At 39.8% G+C, this 25,928-nt stretch overlaps 1 protein-coding gene across 3 annotated transcripts in view; it reads right to left on the reverse strand.

Moving 5' to 3' along the window:
• Positions 1-25,463, reverse strand: part of MELK (maternal embryonic leucine zipper kinase) — a 43,127-nt gene extending 17,664 nt beyond the window's left edge. The window contains exons 1-18 of one of the 3 annotated variants that reach the window (XM_064403943.1): positions 25,310-25,463; positions 25,104-25,205; positions 24,723-24,808; positions 24,191-24,307; positions 23,527-23,670; positions 21,945-22,013; positions 20,769-20,861; positions 19,591-19,689; positions 16,584-16,652; positions 15,961-16,059; positions 14,838-14,924; positions 13,364-13,492; positions 9,210-9,435; positions 7,475-7,568; positions 6,872-7,040; positions 4,876-4,979; positions 3,606-3,779; positions 1,679-3,023 (exon numbers count right to left, since the gene is read on the reverse strand). In XM_064403943.1, coding sequence (XP_064260013.1) covers positions 2,993-3,023; positions 3,606-3,779; positions 4,876-4,979; positions 6,872-7,040; positions 7,475-7,568; positions 9,210-9,435; positions 13,364-13,492; positions 14,838-14,924; positions 15,961-16,059; positions 16,584-16,652; positions 19,591-19,689; positions 20,769-20,861; positions 21,945-22,013; positions 23,527-23,670; positions 24,191-24,307; positions 24,723-24,808; positions 25,104-25,167 — 1,854 coding nt within the window. In that variant the 5' untranslated portion in view covers positions 25,168-25,205; positions 25,310-25,463 and the 3' untranslated portion in view covers positions 1,679-2,992. Of the gene's footprint in view, positions 1-1,678; positions 3,024-3,089; positions 3,780-4,875; positions 4,980-6,871; positions 7,041-7,474; positions 7,569-9,209; positions 9,436-13,363; positions 13,493-14,837; positions 14,925-15,960; positions 16,060-16,583; positions 16,653-19,590; positions 19,690-20,768; positions 20,862-21,944; positions 22,014-23,526; positions 23,671-24,190; positions 24,308-24,722; positions 24,809-25,103; positions 25,206-25,309 lie in introns of those variants that run through there. The other 2 variants (XM_064403942.1, XM_064403944.1) reach the window with 2 other exon arrangements.
• Between the last annotated feature and the right edge of the window lie 465 nt (positions 25,464-25,928).

Below are 25,928 nucleotides of genomic sequence, written 5' to 3' on the forward strand. Positions count from 1 at the left end.
GGGCAAATAGAACAATGGACTATGTATTAACGCTTGTCTGGAATAACTCCCTAAGCTACAGAAAAGTATATCTAACAAGATATTAGGAAGTCCTAAGCTTGATAATGGAGCTCTGTACATTATATTTTAAGACTTACAAACAAGTATATCCAAAATAAGCAAGCATGTTTTAACAAAAAGACCGTGTGCTTATAGTAGTTGGATAGACAGAACTACCGTCAATATGCTTTTGATTTGCGTGATTAGTCAAAAAACTTTTAATGTAAGTTGTAACATTGAATTCTCGGTCTGCTGCTGGGGATGTGAGCTGCTGGCATCTTCCTATTGTCATAACCATGTAATGAGACTGATGCTGGAAAACAAACAACTCAAGATGCGTTCCTCAGCAGTCCCGTCCCGTTTGTGATTTTTCATAGACCTGGCCAGCAGTACTGATGTCAGGTGGAAATAGATTTCCAGCAATGTTAGTAAGAAAAAATTAGTGATGTAGAAACAGCAGTTCGGTTTTAAAAAAAAGGCATACATGCTTCCTGTTTCTTGCCTCTTTTCTAATTCCTATCACCAAATGTTATGCATTCACAGAAAGGAATATTAGTAAAAAAAGTCAGGATGGTAGCCTATGAAGAAGAACCTTATTTCACACATCAAAGCTTGTAAGACAATGTGAATCAAATCAGTGATCTTTAGCTTAAAAAGAATGAACAAGACATGCTAATTACTTCTTGTCTGTTCACAACATCAGTTTTGTCACCATGGGGAGAAGATAGTTACACACAGAGAATGTGCTTTTGAGCAGTGGCAGTTGGGGTATTACAGGATACTTCTGTAGTCATTCCTGTATTTAAAACTCAAGGAATGGAAAGGCAAGTAAATGTTTCAATTCTTCAGTCTTTGCGCTTTTTGACTGTGACTGGTGATTTAAAATGTCATGCTATTCATTAGCAAAACTGCTATCAATATGCCTCCTTCTAACAGCCCTTCCATCTTCTATCCTTTCTTAATTTTGATCAAATTCCAGGCAGAAGCTAAATTCTTGGGGAGAAGTTTGTATTGAAAAAAGAAAGCAAGGAAAATCAGAGATCACATGATACTGCAGCACTCCAGATACACATCAGCTACAACCCTCAGCTGCTCCAGCAACAGTTTTAGCTGATTTCCAGTGGATATCTGATATTTTGCAGATTCAAATTTCAGCATGCAGAAACTAAACAGGAGTGTCACGTTGCTGCTGATTATACTGAAAGTATTTAAGTGCTGATGTAAATCTTTAAGTACCTATTTATTAGAAAAATAAGCTAGCTCTGCTTTTACCAACACAAATTTTTAATTCATGTGCCAGTCACGCACTACATATGAGATCTGCACTGGCATCTGCACAGGAGGAATGGCATCACCATTCACACTTCAGTACTAGCAGTTAATGGATGTCAAGAGCATAGTTGCCTACTACAGCACAGGCATAGTAAAGAGTACCCCAGAACCTATTCTGGACCCTGACACATATGGGTCCCCTACTCACCATCTGGTTCAGTGTGGTGCTCACTGCAAGCATTCAGCACTTGCAGACTGGCCCAGTGGCAGTGTGCAAGTGCTGAATGGGCACACTCCAGGCTTCTGTGTCCCCCTCAAAACCAGCACCCACCCTCTGCCCATGTGATACCCCTGCCCAGACCTGAGGCCTCCCACTTTCTTGCTGGTCGTTTCTCATTTGCTGGGGAATATATGTTACAGACCTGGGTTGGGGAAGGCATAGTCAGCACCAGGCTGACCTCTGTGCATTGCTCCATCAGTTGGCACCATTGCACCACCACTCTCAACACTCTAGACCTTCAAGATTCCAGCCTCACTAAGTGAAAAGTTCTGTTTTAATGCAGTTTCCCCAGAGCCTCTGCACTAGATGTGATTGACAGGGTTGTTTTGTTGTCTTTCTGTCACAGACTAGACATAAAATATTTCAAATTGAAGGGAATCAAAACCATAAAGTCCTACTCCTCTTGAAGGACGCCTGTCAGATTTACATCCCTCTATTTTAATTTCTGACTTTCCCGAATTTTCCTTAGTATCCCATCTGACAAGGTCCTTGATTAGATAACCTTTCCAAAGTGGTAACATTCCACACCCTCTTATTAATTAATGGGACCAGCCACCCCTGGCTCTCATTACTACCTCTCTCACCATCTCTCTAGTGGGTTTGTGTCATTGTTCATGTTGTCCCGCATATCCTACTAGTCCCTTCTGCACCTGAAATGTTCCTGACCAGAAACACTTAAAGGAGCAGCAGTTCTCTCTTCGCTCTCCTTCCTTCCCAACATTTCTTTTCCTTGAAATCTGCTATAAATGTTCCTGTTCCTTTACCTGTCTATGAAGCAGCAACCGGACAAGCTGGCATTGGAAACAAAATAGATGAATGTTTCTATCTTGATACAGACAAAATAACCCTCCAGTTCCTGAGGTAATGGTCATAGAGAACAAGCAGACAGCTTTCATTAGCAGCCAGATCTCACATATCTCAATACAAGCTTCCAGCAATGCTCAGCCCTCTCACCCACTAAACCCTTTGGTGGATGTGCCTCAGGCTTTATTTAGGGAGGAGTAATGGGGGGTTTACATGCAGCAAATGGCAGCTAACTCCTATTTAAGAAAAAGCTTCAGTACACTGTCAACTTGTCTATGTATTACTGAATGTCATTGCATAGAGAAAGGCTTCAACGTGTGTCTTCCTGCTGCTGCTCCTTGGGATTGGCCTGGTGTGGTTTCCGATGTAGCAGAACTAAAGGCAGAATTAAACACACCACATAACACCTGGCACAAGCATAAGGAGATACGCATCTGTTTTTAAGATATGATAGCAATCCCCCCAACCAACTCTTAGATGTTCTTGCTTTGTTCTGCATATTTCTAGTTTTATTTCTGGTGCTTAAGTTATCTTAAAGGCGTCACTGAATTCCTTGTAGACAGTTGACTGACAAATGCCTTCTCTATTCAGAACAGTTCAAAGGTGGTGGTGTTCTTCAGAGATCCTCCTATCATCATGTTAACACAAGAGCATGAGAAAGTGCACAGGCTTGTTAAGCATCACTGAGGCTTCATAACATGATAGCACAATGCTTTATAAGGGATCAGTTTAAATCCTAGCACTCTTGACTTCACATTTACTGAAGCCCAGCCTATTTTGTACAACACTGAGCATATAGTGGAACTTTAGGAACCACAGCTGTGACTTAGTTAATGATCTCAATAAATCCTACTTAAGCAGAGACAGGAAGAGAATTATGCAAATGACTATTACTGTGCACCATGCACTTGATAACTGAAGACATCCCACAATAAGCTTCAGCACATAAAACCAGCACTTTTTAAACCCGGATATGTTAAAAGTACATAAGCAAGGGAATGGCTTACAGAATTTTGTTTCAGAAAAAGTTGCAGTTGCAGAATATTTATTAAAACCTAATATTAAAGGAAGCATACAGAAGGAATATGTACAAGGAGAGGTTAAAAACCCAAGATGACAGATTTTTCACATATAGCTGTGATGGTGATAAAGAATTACTTGTCTGAAAAGACCTTTCTAAAACATCGTGATAAAAGACTCTGCCACTCACACTTGGCAGCTAGATAAGATGTCTTCTATCAGCCTCTTGTAGACCCAGGCATCACCTTTAAGCCGTTGTCGCCGGATACCCACTGCTTCAGGCTTAGTGAGCTGACATACTTCTAACTCAAACTCCATAGTTACTTTACCAAAATCTGACCGTGTTTGACATTTCAGGGTATAACTGTAAAGAAGGGAAAGCAGAAACATTTTATATTTGTTTTGCAATGCTATTTTACATCAATAGAAGCACTTTAAATAAAATACCCCATTGCTGTTCAGAATATTGTGAAACAGTCCACAATGTAGTCATCTGAGAGCTTTGTAAATACTGTGGTTTCAGGGCACCATATTTATTATTATGCCCTAGAACCAATATGCAGCACCAATGTCCTACAAAGCCACAAGAGCCCCTGCTAGCCAAAGGCCCCTCTCCTCAGAGCTGGAACAATGGAAAGTTCCCATGTTTTTACTAAACAAGAACACTCTCCTCTCTGTTGGCTGCAGCTCAGCCACTGTGAAAACAGGAAAAACTGAATACAGAGCTTGAATTATTACAATGGAAGCAGGTGCTGCTGTGCAATCCAGTATCCTTTCATATTATGAGTTTGGAAATACATCAGAGGTTGATGTATACTCTGATGTTCTACCACTACCCAACACTGAAATACTCAAGAATTTGAGAAAATGCATATTGAAAAGCAAGCACAATGGTTATTTCATGCATTGGGAACTCAGGAAATAGTCTTTCAGTTTGATCAAAAGTAAGAACCAATTGAACCAATCAGTAGCTTAGCATAGCTAGTAAACAGTACAAATTCAAATAATCCACAAAAAGCTGTGTGGCTTCTGCACACCTTTTAAAACAGACTGACCTCTTGCCTAAAAGGCTAATGTCTTTTATCTGCCAAGAATGAGAGTTAAAAGGTATCTACACTATTTTCCAAAATTGTCCCATGTGTTTATGTGACTGTACCTAAAAGAACTTTTGGTATTTAAAATTTCACATGAGCTGCTGATGTGATTTTTTCATAAACGTTACCTTGCTACTATTGGTTTATATCTATTGGTGAAAGAGCTCTGCTATAACACACTAAACATAGTTTTGCACTGTTTGGGCATGTTTTATTGCATACATTTGTTTAGTGCTTTGTACACTTTCTATAAAGATTATTTTACAATAGGGTCAAGAAACCAAGTTTTAATACTTTGCTTTTTAAGGACTGGACTAGCAACCATTTAGGCAAATACACGTTGAACTAATCATATTTTACACTTACCCCTTCTGAACATATTCCACATGCTTCTTTGAAAGAACAATGATTATTTCATTCAACAGTTCATCTGGATTCAGCAGATGAGTGGTAGTAATGTTACAGTGTGCCTAAAAGTAACATTGAAAGTAACATCGCCTTGTTAAAACAAGGAATTAAAAAAAAAAAAAAATCTCACTCCTAAAACTGAAGACATTGCAAAAAGTTTTCACTAAGTTTCAGAACAGCTAACCATGGTGACAAATGCTTCAATATCCCAAAACTATCATCCTGCTGTATGGTCCAGAGCTGGGAAATGGCCGAAAGCTGAAACAGAGTGCTTCTGATGACAAGAAGCAGGACATACACCAGGCAACTTTTCATGTGTAAAGAAGTTACTTACTACTTTTCAATTTACTGTTATAGGCGGTTTTAATCACATCTAGTATTTCATTTAACGATCTTGTGCACTAAATCACCTCTTGAACAATTAGCAGATGCCCGGACATATTGGGAGGAAGAGTATGACAATGGTAACATATCAAAATGTCCTATATCTGGCTTCTGACATCACAGAAGCAGCCAAGAGAAGAAAAGATTGGAAAAAAGCTTGAAAAATACACATAGATTGAGGATGCAAAGTCAGTAGAAGAGTGCTTCCTATGGTCCTTATATGGATTTAAAGGTATGCAACTCTGACATAATTGCTGTAACACTTTCTTGCCATACTGTAGCACAGTGTCTCTAGACATGCCTCAGTAATTTTGCATAGACTATAGACATGAGAAACTGAGGCAGGAGACTAAAGGCATTTAGAGAAAGAATATCTAGCTTCCGGGATTATTTGCACAGTCTAGACTCCTGTCTGAGCGGCTGGTCAGGTTTGTAGCCCAACATCTTGTCCTGAACATGCATGATTGACAGACAGTTCTCAGTGTGTAGTAGGTATTCCAGCAGCCAGTCAGTTGAAGGGGCACATCATTGGCTTCTACACAACTGTTTATGCCTCAATAAACAACCTGCCCTCTTTCACGGTTATTATGTTTTTCAAACATGTTGCCTAAATATTCAAGTACAATTTTTTTCTTGTATAGCTTCTGAAGTATATAAGTTGCATTTGAATGATGTATACAGAATCACTAGGGTTGGAAGGGACCTCTGGAGATCATGCAATCCCCTTGTCAAGTCAGGGTCCCCTAAAGCAGGTTTCACAGGAATGGATCCTAGTGTCTGGTAGCCAGCAAACTTCTTGTCACTCTTTATGAGGCCAGCAGATGGGTGTCTCTGTGCCCTTTAACAGAGAGTTGCCCACTGCAAGTACTCAATGTTTCTTTTTATGGTAACCTTGCCTGTGGACATCTAAAACCTTTAAAGCACCACATATGTGCTTTCACTCTGAATGTTGCCATGTGGAATGGAATTGGAGCACTGTTTTTGTGGGTCACAAGGGCTCAACGTGTCTCCTGCTCAATGGTCTCCATTGTAGGTGGATGGTTCTGAAGCCACAACTACGTCCATTTCAGCCCCCTAGTTCAGCACAGCCTGTTAACTGTCTCTTCTTATTCACCCACCTGTGCACAGGCCATTAACCTGTGCACACTTTGTGCCTTTTCTCCAGTAGAATGAGAAAAGGCTTTTAGTGAGTGATGTCTATACAAATAACATGATTAAAAATTGGCCAGTAGGGCTCCTTTCAAACCATGCTGCTTCCTTCATATTTGGTTTAGATGGGCTACAAGCAACAAGGGCCAAACTCCTCCCTGGATCTGTTGCCTGAAGCCAGACTAACAGATAACTGAATGTGGTAACTGGGGCAACTGTCTTGTTATCAGCAATACTGTAAGAACACTTGACTGTAGAATTCAGGCAAGACAGGTCACAGAAGCTTTCACAAAACCGTTGCTGAAGCTACTGGATGTTTTCAATCATAATTACTGTAAGATAACAATTAATACATAACTAATATAATTTCTTAATACTGTAATAATACCTCCTTTATGTAAGACCTTTGCAGCAACCATACCTTAAGTTTCCTTGGACAGTCTCTAGTGCATCGTTTCTTCTTACTTGGTGTAAGCATTGTGATCACTTTATCTAGGCCTCTTTCAAGACTTCCAAATATTTTGGCTTTTCTCTTCTTTTGGCTGCTATCCACATCTGCAAGGTTGAGATCTAATTCCACTGACTGACACCTGTTACGTGAACAAATTAATCTGTTATTTTTCCCTCCGTGTTGAAAAACTATTATTTCAAAGATGTCACTAAAATATCAGCAGACATGACAGAACAAAGAAAATTAAATCAAGTGCAATGTATTACAGGAGTTTCTGTTTGAAAGTGTGTTGAAGTTTAAACCCAGAGATATATCTAGAAATTGCAGTCCTTTGGAGACCTGGAATAAGAAGGCACGTACATTATGAAAAATAGATGGTATTGAGTTGCATAGTTTTAAAACTTTTTCCTACCTTCATTATTTTCTAGTGACTGTAAAAAGAGGTTTTAGAAAGGTTTTTACCAAAAGAATAGGAACAGCAGCTTGCTGTTGTAACAGGGCTTCCCAGGCAGCACATGGATTAAGGTAGACCTGCTCTTAATCAGGAATGTACACAAACAACTGGACACTTACCTTCCTTCAGGAAGAATCTCAGCTGCTGACAATTCATCTGCATTTGTTGGGTTGGCAGGTTTCCTAATTGGAGTGACTGCAGTGAACTGGCTCTCTGAAAGAAAATGTCCAAGCCAAACTAGATATGTCTTTGTGTAAAATGATTTTCTTTTCTTCACTGACGATTTCTCATTATTAACAACGTAGTTCTAACACCAGATCCCCTTTTCCATCTCAGGTCTATATTTTGGGAATTATAAAATATGTTTTTAATACTACCTCTACTCTATAAATTAAAACTGTGACTGATTTCCCCAGGGAAAATACTCTACAAGTCAAATCTTAGGAGTAACCATTGCAGTTCAATATTAGAAATTTGAGGACTTAGAATTGGTTTCTTGCTCTGCTGCTGGTCTATGAATAAATATGGAGCAATCCACTGCATTGACTAGTTGTGTTCTTCAGTGATCCGTTTGCCTTATATGAAGGGTGTAAGTTTACATAATCATTTGCAATATACAATGTACATGCCACACAACAGTGTAAAAAGTCAGTGTATGCAGAGCATGGTTTTAAATGCGCAGGAGAAAACACCAAGTGAAACAGTCAGCAAAGAAGTTGTCACAATTAAACCCAACTTCAATGTTCAAAGTTTCAGCTCTCTATGGAATTGCACCTGGCTCCAGACAAACAACCTCAAAATTTCCAGTGAATATCATTCTTCCACTTCCACTTCTCTATTTCCTGAATCAAAGATCTTTCAACACAGCAAAGAATTAACTTTCTTTAATCCTCAGAAACGTCAATAAATAAATGAGCTAGAAGTGTTTCTACACTTCCCATTTTGGATAGTATCTTTTTTATTTTTAGACATACACAGATGTCACACTTATAAGTTATGTACAATCTTAAGGCACACTCATAAACTAGTTTTTGTATTGCTGTTCTTTATAAATGATCTCATTAAATAGCAGTATGTTCAAAATCCCTTATTCCTCAAATCAGCCTGCAAAGACTTACTGTTCCTGAACCAATGCTCCTTAGCACCTGAAATGCGTCTCCTTTGGCATTTGAAGGTGAGAGCTAGCATTTACAGTATCAACACCAAAACTATAGTGGTAATCATTGAATGAAATGGTAATGAACATATGGGATATGTAGATGACTAGACAGACTGATGACAGAAAGCTCTGGTAACTCAGAAAAGCTGACAAAATTTATACAGATTTCTGTGGTCTATTGCATAGCTGCAACACCTGCATCTTGTTCACAGAAGCATTTTCACTGCTATACTGGACTGCCCCTGTGAAAATGCTGATATGCAACCATAAGAAATCCAAAAGCTAGATTTCTCTTAGAACCAGCAATGAAAGCAGTACGCTTTAATTTTTAAAAGTATGCTTTTATTTTCACTCAAGATAATCACAAAGGAAAAACAGTGTTGAGGAAACTGCAATCTCAACCTTCATGGAAAAGTTGAACCAGGTGCAAACTTTAACAACAATGGAGTGCTTGGCTCCTTGTTAGGGTATATCAAAAGGGGCTCACACTTGATAATTGTGAGCAGCAATGCAACATGCCCTGATGGATGGTTAAGACTCTTGCAGCACCCTACCAGATGTACTAGAACAAACTGGGTGTTGCATAAGTGTTTCATAGATGTATTGGATGAAGAAATATTGTGCTTATATTTGAGTTTCACTGATTCCCAAGCAACATACATATTCTAAGCTTTCATTAGTTACGTTCTACATACCTTTGAAAGCAGGTGCCTGAAGGGGAACGGCTTGTACCTGTGTCTCAATCTGACTCTTTGCAAGAGGAGTTTTGGGAGCAGGAAGCGCAAAGGGCGTTTCATTTTTTAAAGCTGACACTGTCTCAACATTCTCTTTGTTTTTATGCTTCTTTGATGCCACTTTTCTGCTCACTGGAGTTGACAGTGTGAATTCCGTATCCTCCAGTTGGGCATCAGGTCTTGAGTGCTACAAGAGATGTAACAAAAAGAAAAAAGCCATCCTTTGTTGTATTCTGATCACATTCAGGAACTTTACAGACACAGAAATCCTGAAGCAGGGTAAAAATATCATACAATGCTTGACTATAAAGCAATGCTTAAAAACTCTTCAATACTTCTGATTCCCTCTACAATTTGCTCATAAGGTTTGCAAGTAATTTGCCGCTTCTTTACCAGCTCTTCTAAATTCTTTAGCTTGCACATTTAAGGCTATTCCTCACCAGCTCACCTAAGCACAGCTAGGAATTTCCATTTGGTTTAATTGTAAAATTTTCATTGCTTCATTTGATTTTCCTGTCCAATATAAAGAGGCTGCACTTCTTCAGAGACTTGTCCAACTCTAGCATAGGTCTGAGACCTTGTTTGTTGCATATTATTTTTCCCATTTGGTTTTAAAATCCTTATTTACTCATTTTCTAGATGATCAAAGTTCAAGTTTTAGTCAAATTACCTACAGCTAGAGGAAGGCAAAATGTATGTTCACCTATATATTTAAAATACTTCTTTACTCCATTTTTAACTCCACTAGGCTAGGGTCTACCAAATATTTACATATCCACTAATTTTTATTTAGAATGAAAATAAGATATTTTGGATTAAGAACACTGTATCAAACACCTGCTTCAATCCATGAGTATTTATACCAATTTTTTCTAATGGAGATTCTTTAAACAGTGAAGCTGTGTCCGTAAATTCCATGAATACAAATGCCCACGGCACTTCACTGCACTCTGGCATATTTTCACACATCACAGTTTTTTCAGACTGAAAAGAAATATTCAGTTGAGATTCCACTGTACACTTAAAAGTAAGATTTCATCAGAAAAGAGTACCATTAAAGTCTAAATCAGTTCCTAATAATGAAAGTTCCCATGATGGCAACCTAGGTTTTATAATATTACTTTAATGTTGTTGTAGATTTGTCATTTGTATCAAAAACAGATGTGAAACTATTCTCAAAGCATCATTGCCAAATCATCTTTCTTGACTGGTGTCATGAAGAGAAGCAACTCACAGAAATAGCCATCTTTGAGTTCAAGGCTTGGATCACAACCTCTTTTTATCAGAAGTCCTAGTAATAATTTGGAAAGAGTCCAAGAGAAGAATGGAGTAATGTTTAAAAGGGGCTGGATAAAGGTAAACACATATATCCAAAACATATGACTACTGAATCCACAATACTAATTGGAACTAGCATTTGAAACCCCTCATCTGATGGCTAGCTCTGCCCTCCCCAAAAGCTGTCAGTTATTAAATCAAGGGATTCGTAACTTCAGCCAAGGTTGCTAACCTTCATGGTTCACATCACATACAAGCAGGTATACATCAAAGCATCCTTACTCTCTAACATAGTTTTGTTACTTACAGGAAGCTCTTCCCAAGGACTTGCTTCATACCATTACAGTGAAACTATACACAGTCATTTTAAATTGTCAGTCTTTGGCTGAAATGGACACCCTTATAAAAAAGCTGGAATGGATGACATTTTAGTAACCTATGTTCTGCTGGTAGGAAAGTTTCTGTGGCCCCATGATCAAGGATATCACAATGAGCTGATCTCTCATTACTACTGGAATAGAGAGCTGTCTGATAAACTCTAGAGAGTATATGATGCCTTACTGAAAAGACCTGACCAGAGGTTTGCTAACTACAAGAAGCTGATACTGAGTAGAAAGCACATTCCGTTAAACATGAATGCATGATTAGGATACCTCAGCTGCTGTGTTCTAGATGTAATTCATGGCACAGTGACTATTTTGCAATATTCTTTTACATTAAACTGCTTGAAGTCAAGCAGTATTACATACAAGCTTGTGCCACCAAATTCAGAAATGGCTAAGTAAAAGGTTCTGTTTGCTTGGTTGTCTTCACATTAGATCAGGTCCAGCTAGAGAGTTTTGCTAGCTGGGTGTTTTAGCAAATTCAGTTGACGTTCACCTGGGAGCTATGCGTAGGCAAGTTAAATGTGTTCTGAGCACTGCAGGAGGACTAATGGATTGCTGCATTGTGTAGACATGAATTTCACCATCATCTGGGAAGGCATAATGCAGATGTTAATTATTAGCATTTGCCAATTTACCTTGGACATTACTAGAGATGAAGTAGCTTCACAGTTCAGCACAACTGAACCTAGCACACCACCACCTTAATCATCAGAGTGTAGAAGGCTAACCCACCATGACCATGGAAATCACATTATGTATATTCAGGAAAACTTGCAATTCATGATCTATTATGCAGCTCTAGTAGTCCTAGAATTCTCATAGCAAAAAAGCTGTATGGGTGAACTGAAATGATTTACACGCAACTGAATCAGATACACAAAGTGTTTATTCTGAGTGCTTGCTGCTAACACAGAAAGCATACTCAGACCATTTCACAGATGTTGTATCTCAAGGGGAAACAGCTTATACAAGTCTGCAACTCCACTGAATGCTTTGGAATTTGTTGAATAGACTAGTATGGCTGATGTCACATATATTTGTGTATTATATACAACATTACAAGGAATTTAGCAACTCTAGCCACCTTCTGAAAGGCCCTATCACTACCAAACTACAGGAATAGAAATTTCCCTAAGATACAAAACTACTTCAGAATCCCAATAATCAGAAAAACAGCAGCAACACATTTACTTTACTCAAAGTAAACAGCTTCCTGTATAGGATTATGTTCTCAAGTGAAACAGATGAGAAAGGGATGACTCCCTCTGATTTGATCACCAGCTCCCACAGTGCCTATGTCATCTCAGAGAACACTGCCCAGGTGACATACCATGAGGTAGCAAAAGATTTTCCTTACCAAATGCAACCCTCAAGGCAGAAAAAAACAAAGACAAACAGAGTGCAGTTAGTCATCACAGAACAAGATCTGGAATCATCCAGGCCACAAAAGAGGGGACTTGAGCTCATTAGCAAGGAGGGATTCTGTGTGATACTTGATGCATCAAATCCTCAAAGATGACTATTATAGTAAAGCCAATCCAGAGAAGCAGCCTAGCTTGCTAAATCATGTTAATGAGACTGAACTGTTTAATGCCCAAGACTTTGGCTGACTGTGTAGTTCACAGAATATTTTGAAATGGAAGCGACCCTCAAAGATCCAACTCAAGTGAATGGGCTGTTGTCCTAGGTTACAATATACAGATGTATTCTATTCCCATCCTCAAGAGCTGTTGAAACCAGGAGGGGCATTGTTTTTTCCTTATCTCCTGTTAATGGGCCCAACAACACCTTTCCACATGAGTCAGAGACAACTCCCTCCAGGAGCCATTTTCTGTTGAATGGACCCACCGCATGACTAATAGAATGATGATAACACTTTGTGAGATGCTCCGCGCAGGGAGCATCATTATATCCCCTTCTGGATATAATCTGGGGTTTTGGGACACAACAAGCAGTCTTTCCACTGGATTCCCAGAAGAAAGGCTGCCTTTTCCACTGGATCTTCCGAAGAGGACTACACCCTTCTTCAGGATCACTGCTCCAACAGAACCACATCTGGCACTCTAGAAGGACTGCAGGCACCAATCCAACTGGACTGCTACCAACAAACACCCTGACCAACAGGGTGTCAGGTTGTATTCTGACTCTGTCAGTGGTTTTTCTTTTGTATTATTGCATGCATTATGGTTTGTTTGATTTTTTTCCCCTTTTCCTAATAAATTGTATTTCTGACTTGGAGTATCTCACTGGTTCTGCTTTCAAACCAGAATAGCTGTACAAGGATCAAAACCACTGTGGTGTTCTTACCACCATGCTCTAACCAGTTGAGCTGTACTCAGGCTTATGCTCTCTTCCTGATGTTTAGAGCACCAGAATGTCTCCCCAGGCAGAGCTTTGTCAATGCAGACCTGGATTTTAAGCAAGATGCTGTCCTGCTGAACTCAAGTTTACCTCAAGGACTGTCGACATCACGGTACCGGCATGCTCTGTTCGACATGGAAACCTTAAACGAACACGCTTGCCACGAGTCTTCTTGGATAGAAGTAAGAGGTATGTTGCTGACATGTGGTCATATTTCCACTGTGGGGTCATGGAGAAAGAAAAAGAAAGAAAAAGTATTTTAATCTCATTGGAAACATTGCAAGTACAAGTCAAATACTCAGCCTTCTGAGTATTTCTATGTATCTACAAGTTTTTCTACCTGATATGCAACCCTTAATTACACATAACTGTAATTTCAGACTTTAAGTGACTTGCATTACATGCCTGAAATCAAGAAAAAGGCACTATGTTGGTTGTTCTTTGCAAGTTAGTTTGTAGTTCATGCAGTTGCATGGAAATGCTGGAATGAAGATCTATCTACTGAAGGAAATGCAAACCTAGTAATTCAGTTTATTCAATACTTCAACAACAGTATGAATTTTTGGAAGTAACCCTTCTTTCCTAACTGCCAACTTTTTGCATGATTTTCAGCAACTCTGTGTGTGTGAGGAACACAGACACCACTTTTGGCAGGTTTGCAGTATAGTGTAGTTAGTTTGAATAACTTATAAGGGATTAGAAGTCTTCCAGGAAAGGACTATGCAAATATCACAAACTTATTTGGAACTTATTTCCCCTCTGTAAACAGGTTATTCTGATTATTTGCTATAACTAAGAAACAAAGAGAATTAACTCCACAAGCCTGTTATAAGTATCACACACATTTTAAAAGTCTGTTTCTGCTACAGTTATGTGGAAAATCCAAGTGTTTTCAAAAAGCCAAAACTATTGTCACTGCTAAGAAGTACAAAGAAGCAGAAAATTCAGTTTTAATACAGAATTTTCAGATTCAGGTAAAAGCTGGAGTTTACATTATGCTTTAAGTCTTTTTAACAGCCTGCAATGTTACTGCTAACATTTGCACAATTTTTCCAGAAGTATTCAGTTAAACATTTGTCATTTGTGATCAAAAATGACTAAACATACTCACTATTTTTAAAAATCTGTGACTAGCAACTCAAAAAGCCCCTGTATTTTGTAGACTGCCTGGATGTTGTTGATTTTTTTTTCCTACTCTTTACTGAACAATTTCAAAGCAAAGAGTTAACCCAGCAAATGGTATCTGTTGTTAAACTATAAATTTCTACAAGTCTCTTCTGACTTTCAGAGATTCAGAAGGATTTTACCCTAGTGGTAAGATTTAGGAAACATGAAGATCACAATTAAAGGAGTACAAGAAACAAATAAAATTGAACTTCCGAACCAGTAGCTTGTAGTTACAAGCTACAGCCAGATTCTAAAGTTCTGCAGAGCCTCCTTAAATCTGAAATATATGTAAAATGTCATACTTTGGAATATGTAAGTATTGGTCTGATAGCAGAGTACATTTATTTACTCTATTACTGCACTTAATTACTGTAAATGACTGACATAAACTTCTTACCTCTTTTATTAATTGCAATATAGTCTCCCTGCTCTGCTCATGAAAGACAGAAAGCTCTGTTACACAGTCCTCATCAAGATCTCCCAGCTGCAACAACACAATGGATATTGAAATGTGAGGTTTTCAATTTACCCCATAATCCATACCTGACAGTGACACTATTGTGAAACCCAGTGGGCTGAGTCAATAGTCAATAGATGATTTTACACCTTGTATTCCAAATGTTTAGCATCACAGCTAAACATTGTAGGAAACAGACCAAAAAAGTCATACAACTTCAACAACATCACAGCCTTAATCCTCACAGGTGATAGTTTATAAATTCAAATAAGCCATCCAAAAGCCGGTAAGATTTTTACTAGAATGGAAGGTATGCTTTCATCTGCCTATAATTATCCAAAGCTACAAGCTACGACCATCTCTATCACAGCCAGGTTGCACTGACGGTGTGAGCACAGTCAAACTGTCTTTATCTAGGGTAACAGTGGCATCTAGTGGCAATGGGAAACATTGGCTGCCAACATGCAGGAACTTCGCAGCACCTTCTGCTGACAGCCAGATTATTTTGGCTTTTTCCCTCTCCATACTGTCTTCATCTATCACATAAGTAAGACAAGTGACAGAGAGACAGGATGAATATTCTTTCAATGAAGTTTTACTTTTCCAATTAAAAATTGGAAAATTTTTAATTTCATTTAATTTCATTGGAATTTTTGAAAATTCCAATTTTCATTCAGGACTACATACAAGATAAACCATAACCACATCCAGCATGACCTTCAACATATTTGTGTTTTACACATTAAAGAAAGTACTGATGAATCAGCCTAGGGAAGGAGTTGGTCATTCATATGTGGAGGTACTTCATTTTTTGATGAGAATTCAGTTATTCTGCATATTCAGCTGCAGAATATAAGGAAAACACATTTGAAATTTTTTCTCAAGACAAATCAAGATGAAGTAATAATATTTTGACAGCTAAAAGAATCTAAAAAGAACCACAATCATCTCAAAGTTCATCTTGTAACAAACAATTTCAAACCATGCACCATGCACGAGGATGTTAGTAAGCCAGCAAATATTACATTAAATGCTTTAGTATCTATCTGACTAAAGTACTTACTGGGTATTTACTTTGCCACTGAACAGTATCAGAAAAGCCTTGCATAAGCCAAGGGTGACTTAATAGATGTTGGACTGTAATCCGCTTCTTTGGGTTGACCTGGTATGTCATAAAAATCAAAGTGATATTTCAATTGTGGAGAAAAAGTGAAGAAACGATCTTCCACACAGAATGTTAGGGTGGTTAGGGACAAAACCAGAAACCAATACTTTTTCAGAGCTTCACAAAAGGAAGATCTTAGCTGTGAAGAGCAGTTATGGAACCTACAGCTACAACAGATCTCTCAGGGATATGCAGCGTTGGCTATATTCCTCAGGTGTAGCCCAAACATATGTTTGGGCTACAAAACAACTCTTGCTTTTATAGCACATGATGAAGAACCAAATGCATGCTGTTTGAAGACTTTGTTAAATCATGTAAACTTTGTTAATTATTTTTGAAATCAAACATTTGTCCCAAAGATTTTTTTGCTGAAGGCAATGGTAACATTTTCTTCAAAAAATTGTAAGAATTTAACTTCTTATTTAAACACATAATGTTTTTAAAATATTTCATTGATGTAATACTTTGAACCAATTAAACAGTACTTTATACACTTATTGAACAGAAAAAATAATCTTTACCTGCAGCATTTGGTCAAGGAGCAGTGTACTGCTAGGAGAGAGCCAGTTTGGAGTACTGTATTTTCCTCTCTGCAAAAAAAGAAGAGGACTTAGAACTAACACTGAGCCTCAAAAGGAGCTACTAAATTATTTGGACAATAGTGATATCTGTACTTTGTAAAAAAAGAACAGCAGGAAGATGTGAATTTAGTTTAAAGAATTACTTGCATAAATGTCATGGCAGTACTAGAACCCAGCAGCATTAGTACGGAAAATGCCATGTTTGAATCACCAGCTGCAGTTTTTGTCCACTCTGCTTGTGCCCATTTCTGCCCACTTTTGCAGCTAACCTGCTCCTTTTGCCATTGCCTTGGTTCATCCTATCAGCCTAGTACTGAAGTTCTAGAAGTACAAACATACTGGATTATATTAGCACTTTGCAATGTGAAGATTCCCTGAAATCACTACTTTTCAGACAGTGAAATTATACTATCCTCAGTATTAGGATATTCTTTTTTGAATAGGTTACATCTAATGCTAAACTTTCAATCTCATATAGCAGACAGGAGAAAGGTTACAGATCTAGCAAGTGAGATTTTTTTCAAGATACAAAAAAAATAACAGTTATTATTTACGGTTGTTTTTCTTTAATTTTTGTTTAGAAGAATATTGGAAAAACGAAACAACTCCCAGATGTGAGGTCTAACAGTAGCTAGAAACCAAACCAAAGTCACCACTAAGAATCATTCATTTCCGAATGAAAACTGAGAGAAAAATAAAAATCAGTACAAAAATAAAAAAATAAAAATCAGTACATTGTCAAGTAACATAACTATCATTTCGTAATGGAAGTTTTCTTTCTACAGACAAATGCCTTAATAACAAATCAGTTGGTATTATATGCAGCCACATTTCTAAGTACAGTATGTATTGTGTTGACATTACAGATTAAAGACTTTAAGTTACATCTTTACAGACACTACAAGTAAGTTATTAATGAATTGTTCTATAGGTTGTTTTACAACACAGCTTTACTATGAAACTAAGTAACACAGGTAATCTACATTTTGGCTTTAGTATAATGCCACAGAACATAACATAACAAAGAGCAATTCCCATCTCGTACTGTGGGCAATACTGAATGGTAAATAGATTATCATATCTGCCAGGCACACAAGGTCATACCAGAAGTAATTATTTTTTTACAGTAGTTATACCACAGCTTAATTTTTCAGTCAAAAAGTCAAGCCACTGATTCACAAATGAAGAGAACAGTCCCGGGAATTAACACTGCATGTAAGGCATATAATTTTAATTAAATTCAAGCAGCAGATCTGACTTGGAGCAACAGGTTCGAGATGAAATTACAATAAATTTCAGGATTTAAAATGTGTGAAACTAATTCCATAATATTGGTTGTCCTCATTTGAAACAATTTTCAATTTACAACCACATAAAATTAAAACAAATTCAGAGTGGAAATAGCAAGTATGCATCTTAACACCTGCGACGTGACTAGTTTTTGACTGCTCCCAGACTAAGCTTTAAAACTTCATTTGTAGTTTCAGCTCACTTCAACACATTCCACTGGCAGACACTGAGCTGCTCAAAACAACTCAGTTCATAGTTCCTGTCCAAGCTGGATAATGGTAACTACACAGAATCATTTTTGATACTCTTAATTAAGATCTCTATTTCACATCTGAGTTCTCAGCTCAGTGGGTGCCTTAAGCAGCTGTATCATTTACCAGGTTCTGCATCTTGGTGTAATGAGCATCAAAAAGGGTTTCGTCATCCTATGACAGCATGCTTACAAGTAGACATGTTCTCAATGTGCTCTGACCTTCTGGGTAGACAACACAGTTCACACCACAAATAGAGAGGGAAAAGCAGCTCAACAACCACGTTGTTTACACTTCATAGGAACTTCACTGAGAAACTAAGTGCTTGCTAGCATTATTTGGACAAGACTCCTGATCTCCTAATCACATGGTTTAGTTTAGGTAGTCCCGCAAAGAACAGGGAGTTGCTGTCTTCCAAATCAAGATATTCTACAACTATATGAGTTGGGAAGTCGTGTAATTTTACTGGCATCTCAGCTGAACATTAGCACCTTTACACAATCTCTTTGGATTAGGTAGTCTTGGCTTGTTTTTTCCTTTTTCTTTATTTTTTAAAGTTCTCTTCAATAACTCAAACTAAGCTTCCTAGTCAAAGTACTTTCTTCTCTCAAGGTATTCAAGTGTACTCCAATTTCAGATTAAAATACACTCTGTTGAAATAATCAGGTGCTTCATAGAGATCAGACTGTTATGCACTCTGAAAACATTTCCTGTGCAAACCAGTGTCAGTTGCTCTCTGCCAAAGTGGTCCTTGAATACTCTCGAGGGTTTTTTTGATGTCTTTTTAAAGACATATAGAACTTTTGGTGAGAGGAGAATGAGGTAGAGGAATAGAAAGCCATTACTCTACACGGCTGTTCATCATCCTACTCAGACCAAGCTTCATCAACACAGATTTTTATGGCAGCTCAGAAGTGGCTGGCAGAGGTGCATGTGTGATGAGGAACAATAGTTGTTTAGCCACATCAAGAGGAGTTTACAGGGAAATAATCAAAAACTTAATTATACTGTTTACTATTTATTCAACTCCTTTTGGAAAAGGAAAGTACAATAGCAGATGCAGAATCCTGCTTTTCTTAGACATGAGAGTGGCCACCATTCAAGAAGAGTATTTTTAGTAATTTTTAGGGAGAAGACAGATAAACACTCCGATACAAAAGTCCAGCCCACTAGCAAGAAAATGCTTTTCCTGAAACTCACTTTTCTACTGTATCATAGGACCAAGCTAGAGTACTGCACAGGCTGAGGGAAAACAGAAACCAATCCTTAAAATGCTGATCAAAAGAGAAGCAAAGCATAACAAAATTCAGCAGATAAGCCTTTTTTGCTCAAATCAGAAAGTAAAAATTTCCCATAATGCTTTGTGATTCCTGTTCTTCATGTATTCTAGTATCATCAATACCCACCATGATCTTCCTGTAGACAGCCATGACATTATCATCATCAAAGGGGAGAAAGCCACACAGCAGAGCATACAGCAGTACTCCCATACTCCAAATATCTGCCTAAAACATAAAAGTGAGAGTTCACAAACCTCATCTGTTTAAAATGGCTTAGAGACTGAGCATATTGCCTTCTTTTGGCAAAGCTCACATGAAACTTGTGGAAAGCATGTTCCTTAACCCTGGACAGAACTCTTACAGTCCAAGTGAAAGCACACAATTTTCAATTCATTGAAACTAGAGCACTAGTAAAACCATTACCCTTTTCCTTAGGTTACCACATTGCTGCATTACCTTCAACCTACAAGGGATTCACTGACAAAAAGGAAATCAAATTCATCTGAAGGGATTTTGTACTCAAAAGTGTTCATGATTATGACAGCAGTCAGTACAGTAACACTCAGATTTAAAGCTCCACCATTTCTTTTCTGTATAGACATGACAAGGTCTATGTGCCTCATACTGCAACTCCCAATTCAGTCATAAAGATAAAGGAGGTGTGAGAAGCACTGACTTTGTGAAAAACTAAAAGAAAGCAAGACTTAGAGGTCAGGGACAGTGGTGCAAAGGAGGTAATGGAAAAAAGACTGACTCCATCCAACAGCACAGACAGTTAGGAAGTTTGAGGAGATTGAAATTGCAGCATTTTTAATGGATTGACAAAGCATGTAGCAGATCCCAATGTTCTGGACATGGAATCAAAGATGAATAAATGCTACAGTTTTTGTTCTCTTTAATTTTACTACACTGCACAGTAAAAAGAGCACAGTAAAAAGTTTTCATAGAAGACTTCAAAGGCACAGTACACAAGAAACTAAGATTGCATTGAAATTTGCCACAAGACTTGGAAAATTAACATAACAATTTGCTGCTTGGAATAATGTGGTGGAAGGCAGTTACTTTTTGTAGAGCAACACCTGAGGACAGTGAAGGATAAGTCAGAGATGAAGAAGCCAGGTGCAGAATCTGTGGTCAGGAACTATTCCAGGCTGTGACTGCTCTCAGTCACACAGCTTTTGACCGCCACTGAGGCAACATGACAGAGAAGAAAGACACCAAGGGAGTATATCAGAATCCCACCAGCTTTAAATAAATGGTGTGCACGGAAAAAAAATACCCTAACCCACAATTGTATCACTTACCTCTGAGCCAATGTATGCTTTGCCCTGGATCAGCTCTGGTGCTGCATAAGCTAGGCTTCCACAGCAGGTGTTCAGATGGTAATCAAGGCCACCCTAGAATAAGACAAAACTGATGACAAAGAAGCATTGGCTGTAGCACAAATGGTGTCTTCTAGCAACAACATATTAGAGGCTTCAGAGGCTTCATTTTCCAATGCCGTCAATATACCTAACATTTTGCTTTGGTATAATATATAGCTTCACCAGGCAAAAACTGTCCAAAACCAGGAGACTCCCATAAATGTTCAAGACTCCAAGCTGCTCCTTCACATGTTCTCCCAGCAGCCTTTTCTGCAGCTTCTCCTGTGATAGGAATATTTCCCTTTGTGACCAGAAAAAAAATAGATGGAACTTGGGAATCAGTAATCCAAGAGCTACTGGGCATGAGACTGGTTGGATATTTATATCAATATTTAAGGCAATAACTTCATGAAGAACCACTAAAATGCTTCCATATTAAAAATATGTTATTTCTTAGCCTGGGCTTTGCTTTAAGCCGATCAGAGTGAGAAGACATTGTACCACCAAGATGGTGGTCTAATACTCCCAATTTCTTGCAAGGTGCTTTAACTTGATTGCTAAAGCAATCTGCAGACTTTGGATCAGTAAGATCTTCTTTCCATGAAATTCCTTCTTCCCAGCACCCATCTCATATGCGAAGATGACAAACAGAGCAGCAACACAGAAATGAACTTTAAACTTGTTAACTTAGTACCATCATGTGGATCCACAGGCTTTGTAAGAGTAAGGGGAATCTATCTGATTTGATCCACAATCTCCACACATGAACAAATTGTATGAAAATGACAAGTGCCATTGAAAATTATCAGGGGCAAATGGACACCTACATAAGCTTTACAGTGCAAACCTTTGTGCGAGTAGATGCTCTACACACAAGGCAATCTGTTCCTTATATTGGGATGAAAGTTGAAGTGCAAGAGGAGGAAAACTGATATTCTGCACAAAAAAAACTCTCACACTGGCATGGCTCTACTAAGCAATTAGCAGCGGGACAACTATACCAACAGTTCGAATTCAGGGCAAGGCTCTGCACTGCACCCTGAAGTCACGCCTCCAACTTTTATGTGTGCATTGTAGCTGATTAAGCTCTGCTGTGATAGCAACTGACACCCTTACCTTTGGTTTTGCGCAAAGTCCGAAGTCTATCAGCTTCAGGTTATGTTCCTCGTCAATCAGCAAATTTTCCTAGTAAAAGAGAAAGTGGTAATGAATTCTTACATAATGCCAGGTATCCAAGAAACCACACTTTCTTTCACCCTATTTCTTCTTGCCATTACCAGCCATAATTTACTTGAAGCTCTCCTCTGGAGATTTTGGTCTGTTACTAATGAATATATCCTATATCCCAGATAGGGAATACAAGCTCCTACCTGCTCAGAGAGGCCTAGGGGACTGCTACACAGAAAGCAAAAACTGTGAGGCAGCAGCCTGCCCTGTCAGAAAATGCAGCCAGTGATATCCCAGATGGTGTGAAAAGAAGCAGAGCTGGCAAAGTGGGGGAAGCCACTTGCCCTCTGTTCATCACACTGAGAACAGCATATTCAGTTTCTGCCCACCCTCTAGCACAGGAAAGACAGCAAACTGAGGTAAAGTCTGTGGATGGAAACCAGCTTGTCCAAGGTGCTGGAGCACTTTTTCCATGAGGAGGCTGAGAGAGAGATAGTTTTTCAGCCTGTAGGTGACAAAGCTTCAGTGGAGACCTCACGGCAGCCTTTTCGTTCCTACAAAGGGGGCATAGAGACAGCACCAGCCCCTCCAGAGAAGCACAAGGTGGGATGACAGCCAACAAGCTTCAGGAGACATTCAGACTGGTACTCAGAAAATGCTTCTCTCATAAAAAAGTAAGTGAAGAGCCTAAGAGGTTTCCCAGCAACATTACGGTGCCTCATCCTAGGGAAAGGTCCAAGATGTGCCTGGATGAAGAAGTTTGGTCTGACACTGTTTTAAACAGGAGATAAAAGCAGAAGCCACTAGAAGTCAATTCCTAACCAAGTTATCTCACAATCCTATGAATCCATCAGGTCTCCAGCTACAATTCTAATCTTACCAAGAGGGACACAGAAGGCTTTGCTTGGAGAGAAGCTCTTTGGAGACAAGGATTTAATGAGCTGTGTAGTAAAAGAGTTGCACCCAAAGAATTTGTTTTTCTCAGTTATCAGTGTCTCTGAACATGCAAACTTCTAACCCCTTCTAGGAGACATAGTCTCAAGGCTTCCATTCCCTAAGCCCATGCTTAATTCTTGTGGTGATAGCAAAGCCACAGGATCAGTTTTGTGGCACATCCCTCCTCCATCCTTACTTTTTTACACTGGGGGAGTCACATTTTCCTTTGAATGTCAGAACAGAACAGTTTGCACAATAGACACAAACCATAACTCTCCCTGGGTATGGGCTGGAATAAAAGGGATAGCAAAAATGCCTAACCAGCAGTCAAAATCAAATCTGTCTCTGCTGCACTCTCAACTAGAGTGCACTATTCTGCTTCTCTTCCAGAGAAAGCTCCTTCCCCAGATACAGCTACATCAAGCTCAGTTGAGGAACAAAGCAATAAGTAGAAATAATGCTCTTTCAGCAAATGTTAACTAAAGAGCTCTAAGCACAGGAGAACAGAGAAGACAACTCATACCAGCTCCATTCAGAGAAATAAAAGTGGGTGTTCATTATTATTTTTGCAAATTCAACTACTGTTCAGACTTACTGGTTTGAGATCTCTGTGGGCATATCCCTGACTGTGCACATATGCAATTGCTGAAACGATCTGCCGAAAAAATACACGAGCTTCCTCCTCGGAAAGGTGGTCCTTCGAAATTATGTAATCAAACAGCTCTCCTCCAGGACAGTACTGCATGAAAGCAGGAAAAAAAAGAGTACATTTGGGATACAGTCATGAAATGTAAACATGAACAAAGGCACTGGAGAGCAGGAAGGCACTGTTTTCTTTCCTTCCCTCTGCTTAATCCCAGCAGCACCCAGGCATGCCCCAGGCCAGTGCAACAGATCCAACAAGACCAAGGGCCCAACTCTTGCCTGATGCTTGCCACAGCCGTATCACACTACCAGCACAGGTGACAGAAGCTGCCCAAGACGTGACAACTCGGTGGCACTTCTCAGGTCCCACATATCCTGCTGGTGCTGTTTTTTGGAGTGTGAGGTGGGACTTAGTCAGTTTGTTTAATGCAAATAGTGAAAAGTGGCTCATACAAAGAGACAGAACACATGATCAGCTTAATTTTAAAACTACAGCACCTCGGAGACACTCATCATTCAGATGATTTTCTAAGAATTGTTTTATTTGGACTCTGCCATCTACTGCTATGGCTAAACCCTGAGATTTCTGCCTTAGCAAAAACACCATTCCTTACCTCTAAAACCATGAATATTTTCTTGGGTGTCTCAATCACATGATACAACCGGCAAATGTGCTGGTGACTCAAGTCCTTCATGGCATCGATTTCTAATTTAACACGAGGCAAGTCATCCTAAAAGATCACAACAGCAAGGTATGAAATTGCCAAGTAGTTTGACAGCTTGTACCTCAAAGTAAGCCCACACATCAGAACTGCCCAAACTCAAACCAGCACCAGCTCTGTCACAGCTCACCTGCTCTCCTCACACACTGGTCAGTAAAACCCAAAGAGGCAGATATACATTGCTACTATTCTCATCAGTTCTCTGTTTGACTCACAGCAGTTTATTTAGTTACTTAATATATGTGTCAGTTTTACAGGCAGAGAATATTGCCTTCTCCACTCGAGGGCACAGGATTTGTGGTGCCATTAAAATTCTTTCAAGTTTACAGCATCTACCACCAGCCGACATTGAGAGGTTGCACCCGTGCTCCTGAGAGCTCCATAAGAGCAGCACATTACCACCTCTGAAGTAGCTTTTGATTACCTGTAAAGCAAGCTTGTCCATGATTTTTATTGCAACTTTTTCACCAGTGAGACGATGTCGTGCAAGTTTTACCTTTGCAAACCCACCTAGAATTTGAAACAGAAATGTATAAATCTGTTGACAGTATAAATGCATGGTGACAAGCTTTCTCACCCTGATCTCAGTCGCCCTGAAGCAAATACCATATGCACAGCATGTAGCATCATTGCTAGAGGAAGAACCAATTGCTGCCTTCCAGTTACATTTCCACAGTTGTGGCCCGCAAAATACACCGAGAAAACATGAGCCACGGCCTCTGAAATAACAGTTAATCTCTCAGATAAACATCGAGGTGAGTGGACACATCACATACACTTGTTTACATTCACAGACTGAGCCCACCTGTGCCGACTGTTCCGTGTAATTCATAGTACTTGAGAATTTCCTCATAGTCATCTCCGGCCATTCTTCAACTCGTAGGACGCCGGCAGCTCTTCTCAGCACCTGCAAGGGGAGACCGAAGATTGCGCTCATGCATGCTTTCAGGCACAAGAACCGACTCAGCAGCAGCCCCCGGGGAAGGCGGAGCGGCTGCTGTTCCTACAGACCTGTCACGGCCCCCCGGCGAAAGGCGCGGGAACGCCGCGATCCCGAATCGCAGTGGCCAGAAGACCCTCGAGTCCCACCCCGTTTCTTGGGGCGCTGCCGGCAGGAGCCGTCCCGAGTGTTACTCCTTCCCGAGGCAGAGACGCCACAGCGGAGCAGCCGAGAGAGTCCGTTACCGTTCAAATGTCCCGCTTCCGGTCGCCGGGATCGCAAAGCCAATCTCCGCGCGCCGCCAAACCGGAATGGGCGTGGAAGGCACGGCTATCCCTTGAGGGAGGGAGACAAGGAGTGGGGGCTGCGAGAGTGGGGACGTCTCTGCTGCCGGCTGGCTGCTAGCGGGGGTGGTCCCCGCTAGCAGCCAGATCCCTACGGAGACAGAAAAGAGCGTCTGCTTCTCCCAGAAAGCGCGCACCCAGGAGCAGCGGTCGGGACTGAGCGGGTCCGCGCCGCAACGGCTGGCGCCAGGCAGAAGATGGCGGCAGAGGCCGTTGCTCCGAGGAGGTGGTGCCTCCCGCCGCTCCCCGCGGACTTTCCGGCCAAAGCCCTGGCCGGCCGTGCCTGCCGTTCCCGACACCTCTCCTGGCCGTCCTGGGGCTGGCCTGTCCGAGGCACGGTGTCTCT

Source organism: Passer domesticus, chromosome Z, assembly GCF_036417665.1.
Source record: "Passer domesticus isolate bPasDom1 chromosome Z, bPasDom1.hap1, whole genome shotgun sequence".
Taxonomy (NCBI): Eukaryota; Metazoa; Chordata; class Aves; order Passeriformes; family Passeridae; genus Passer; species Passer domesticus.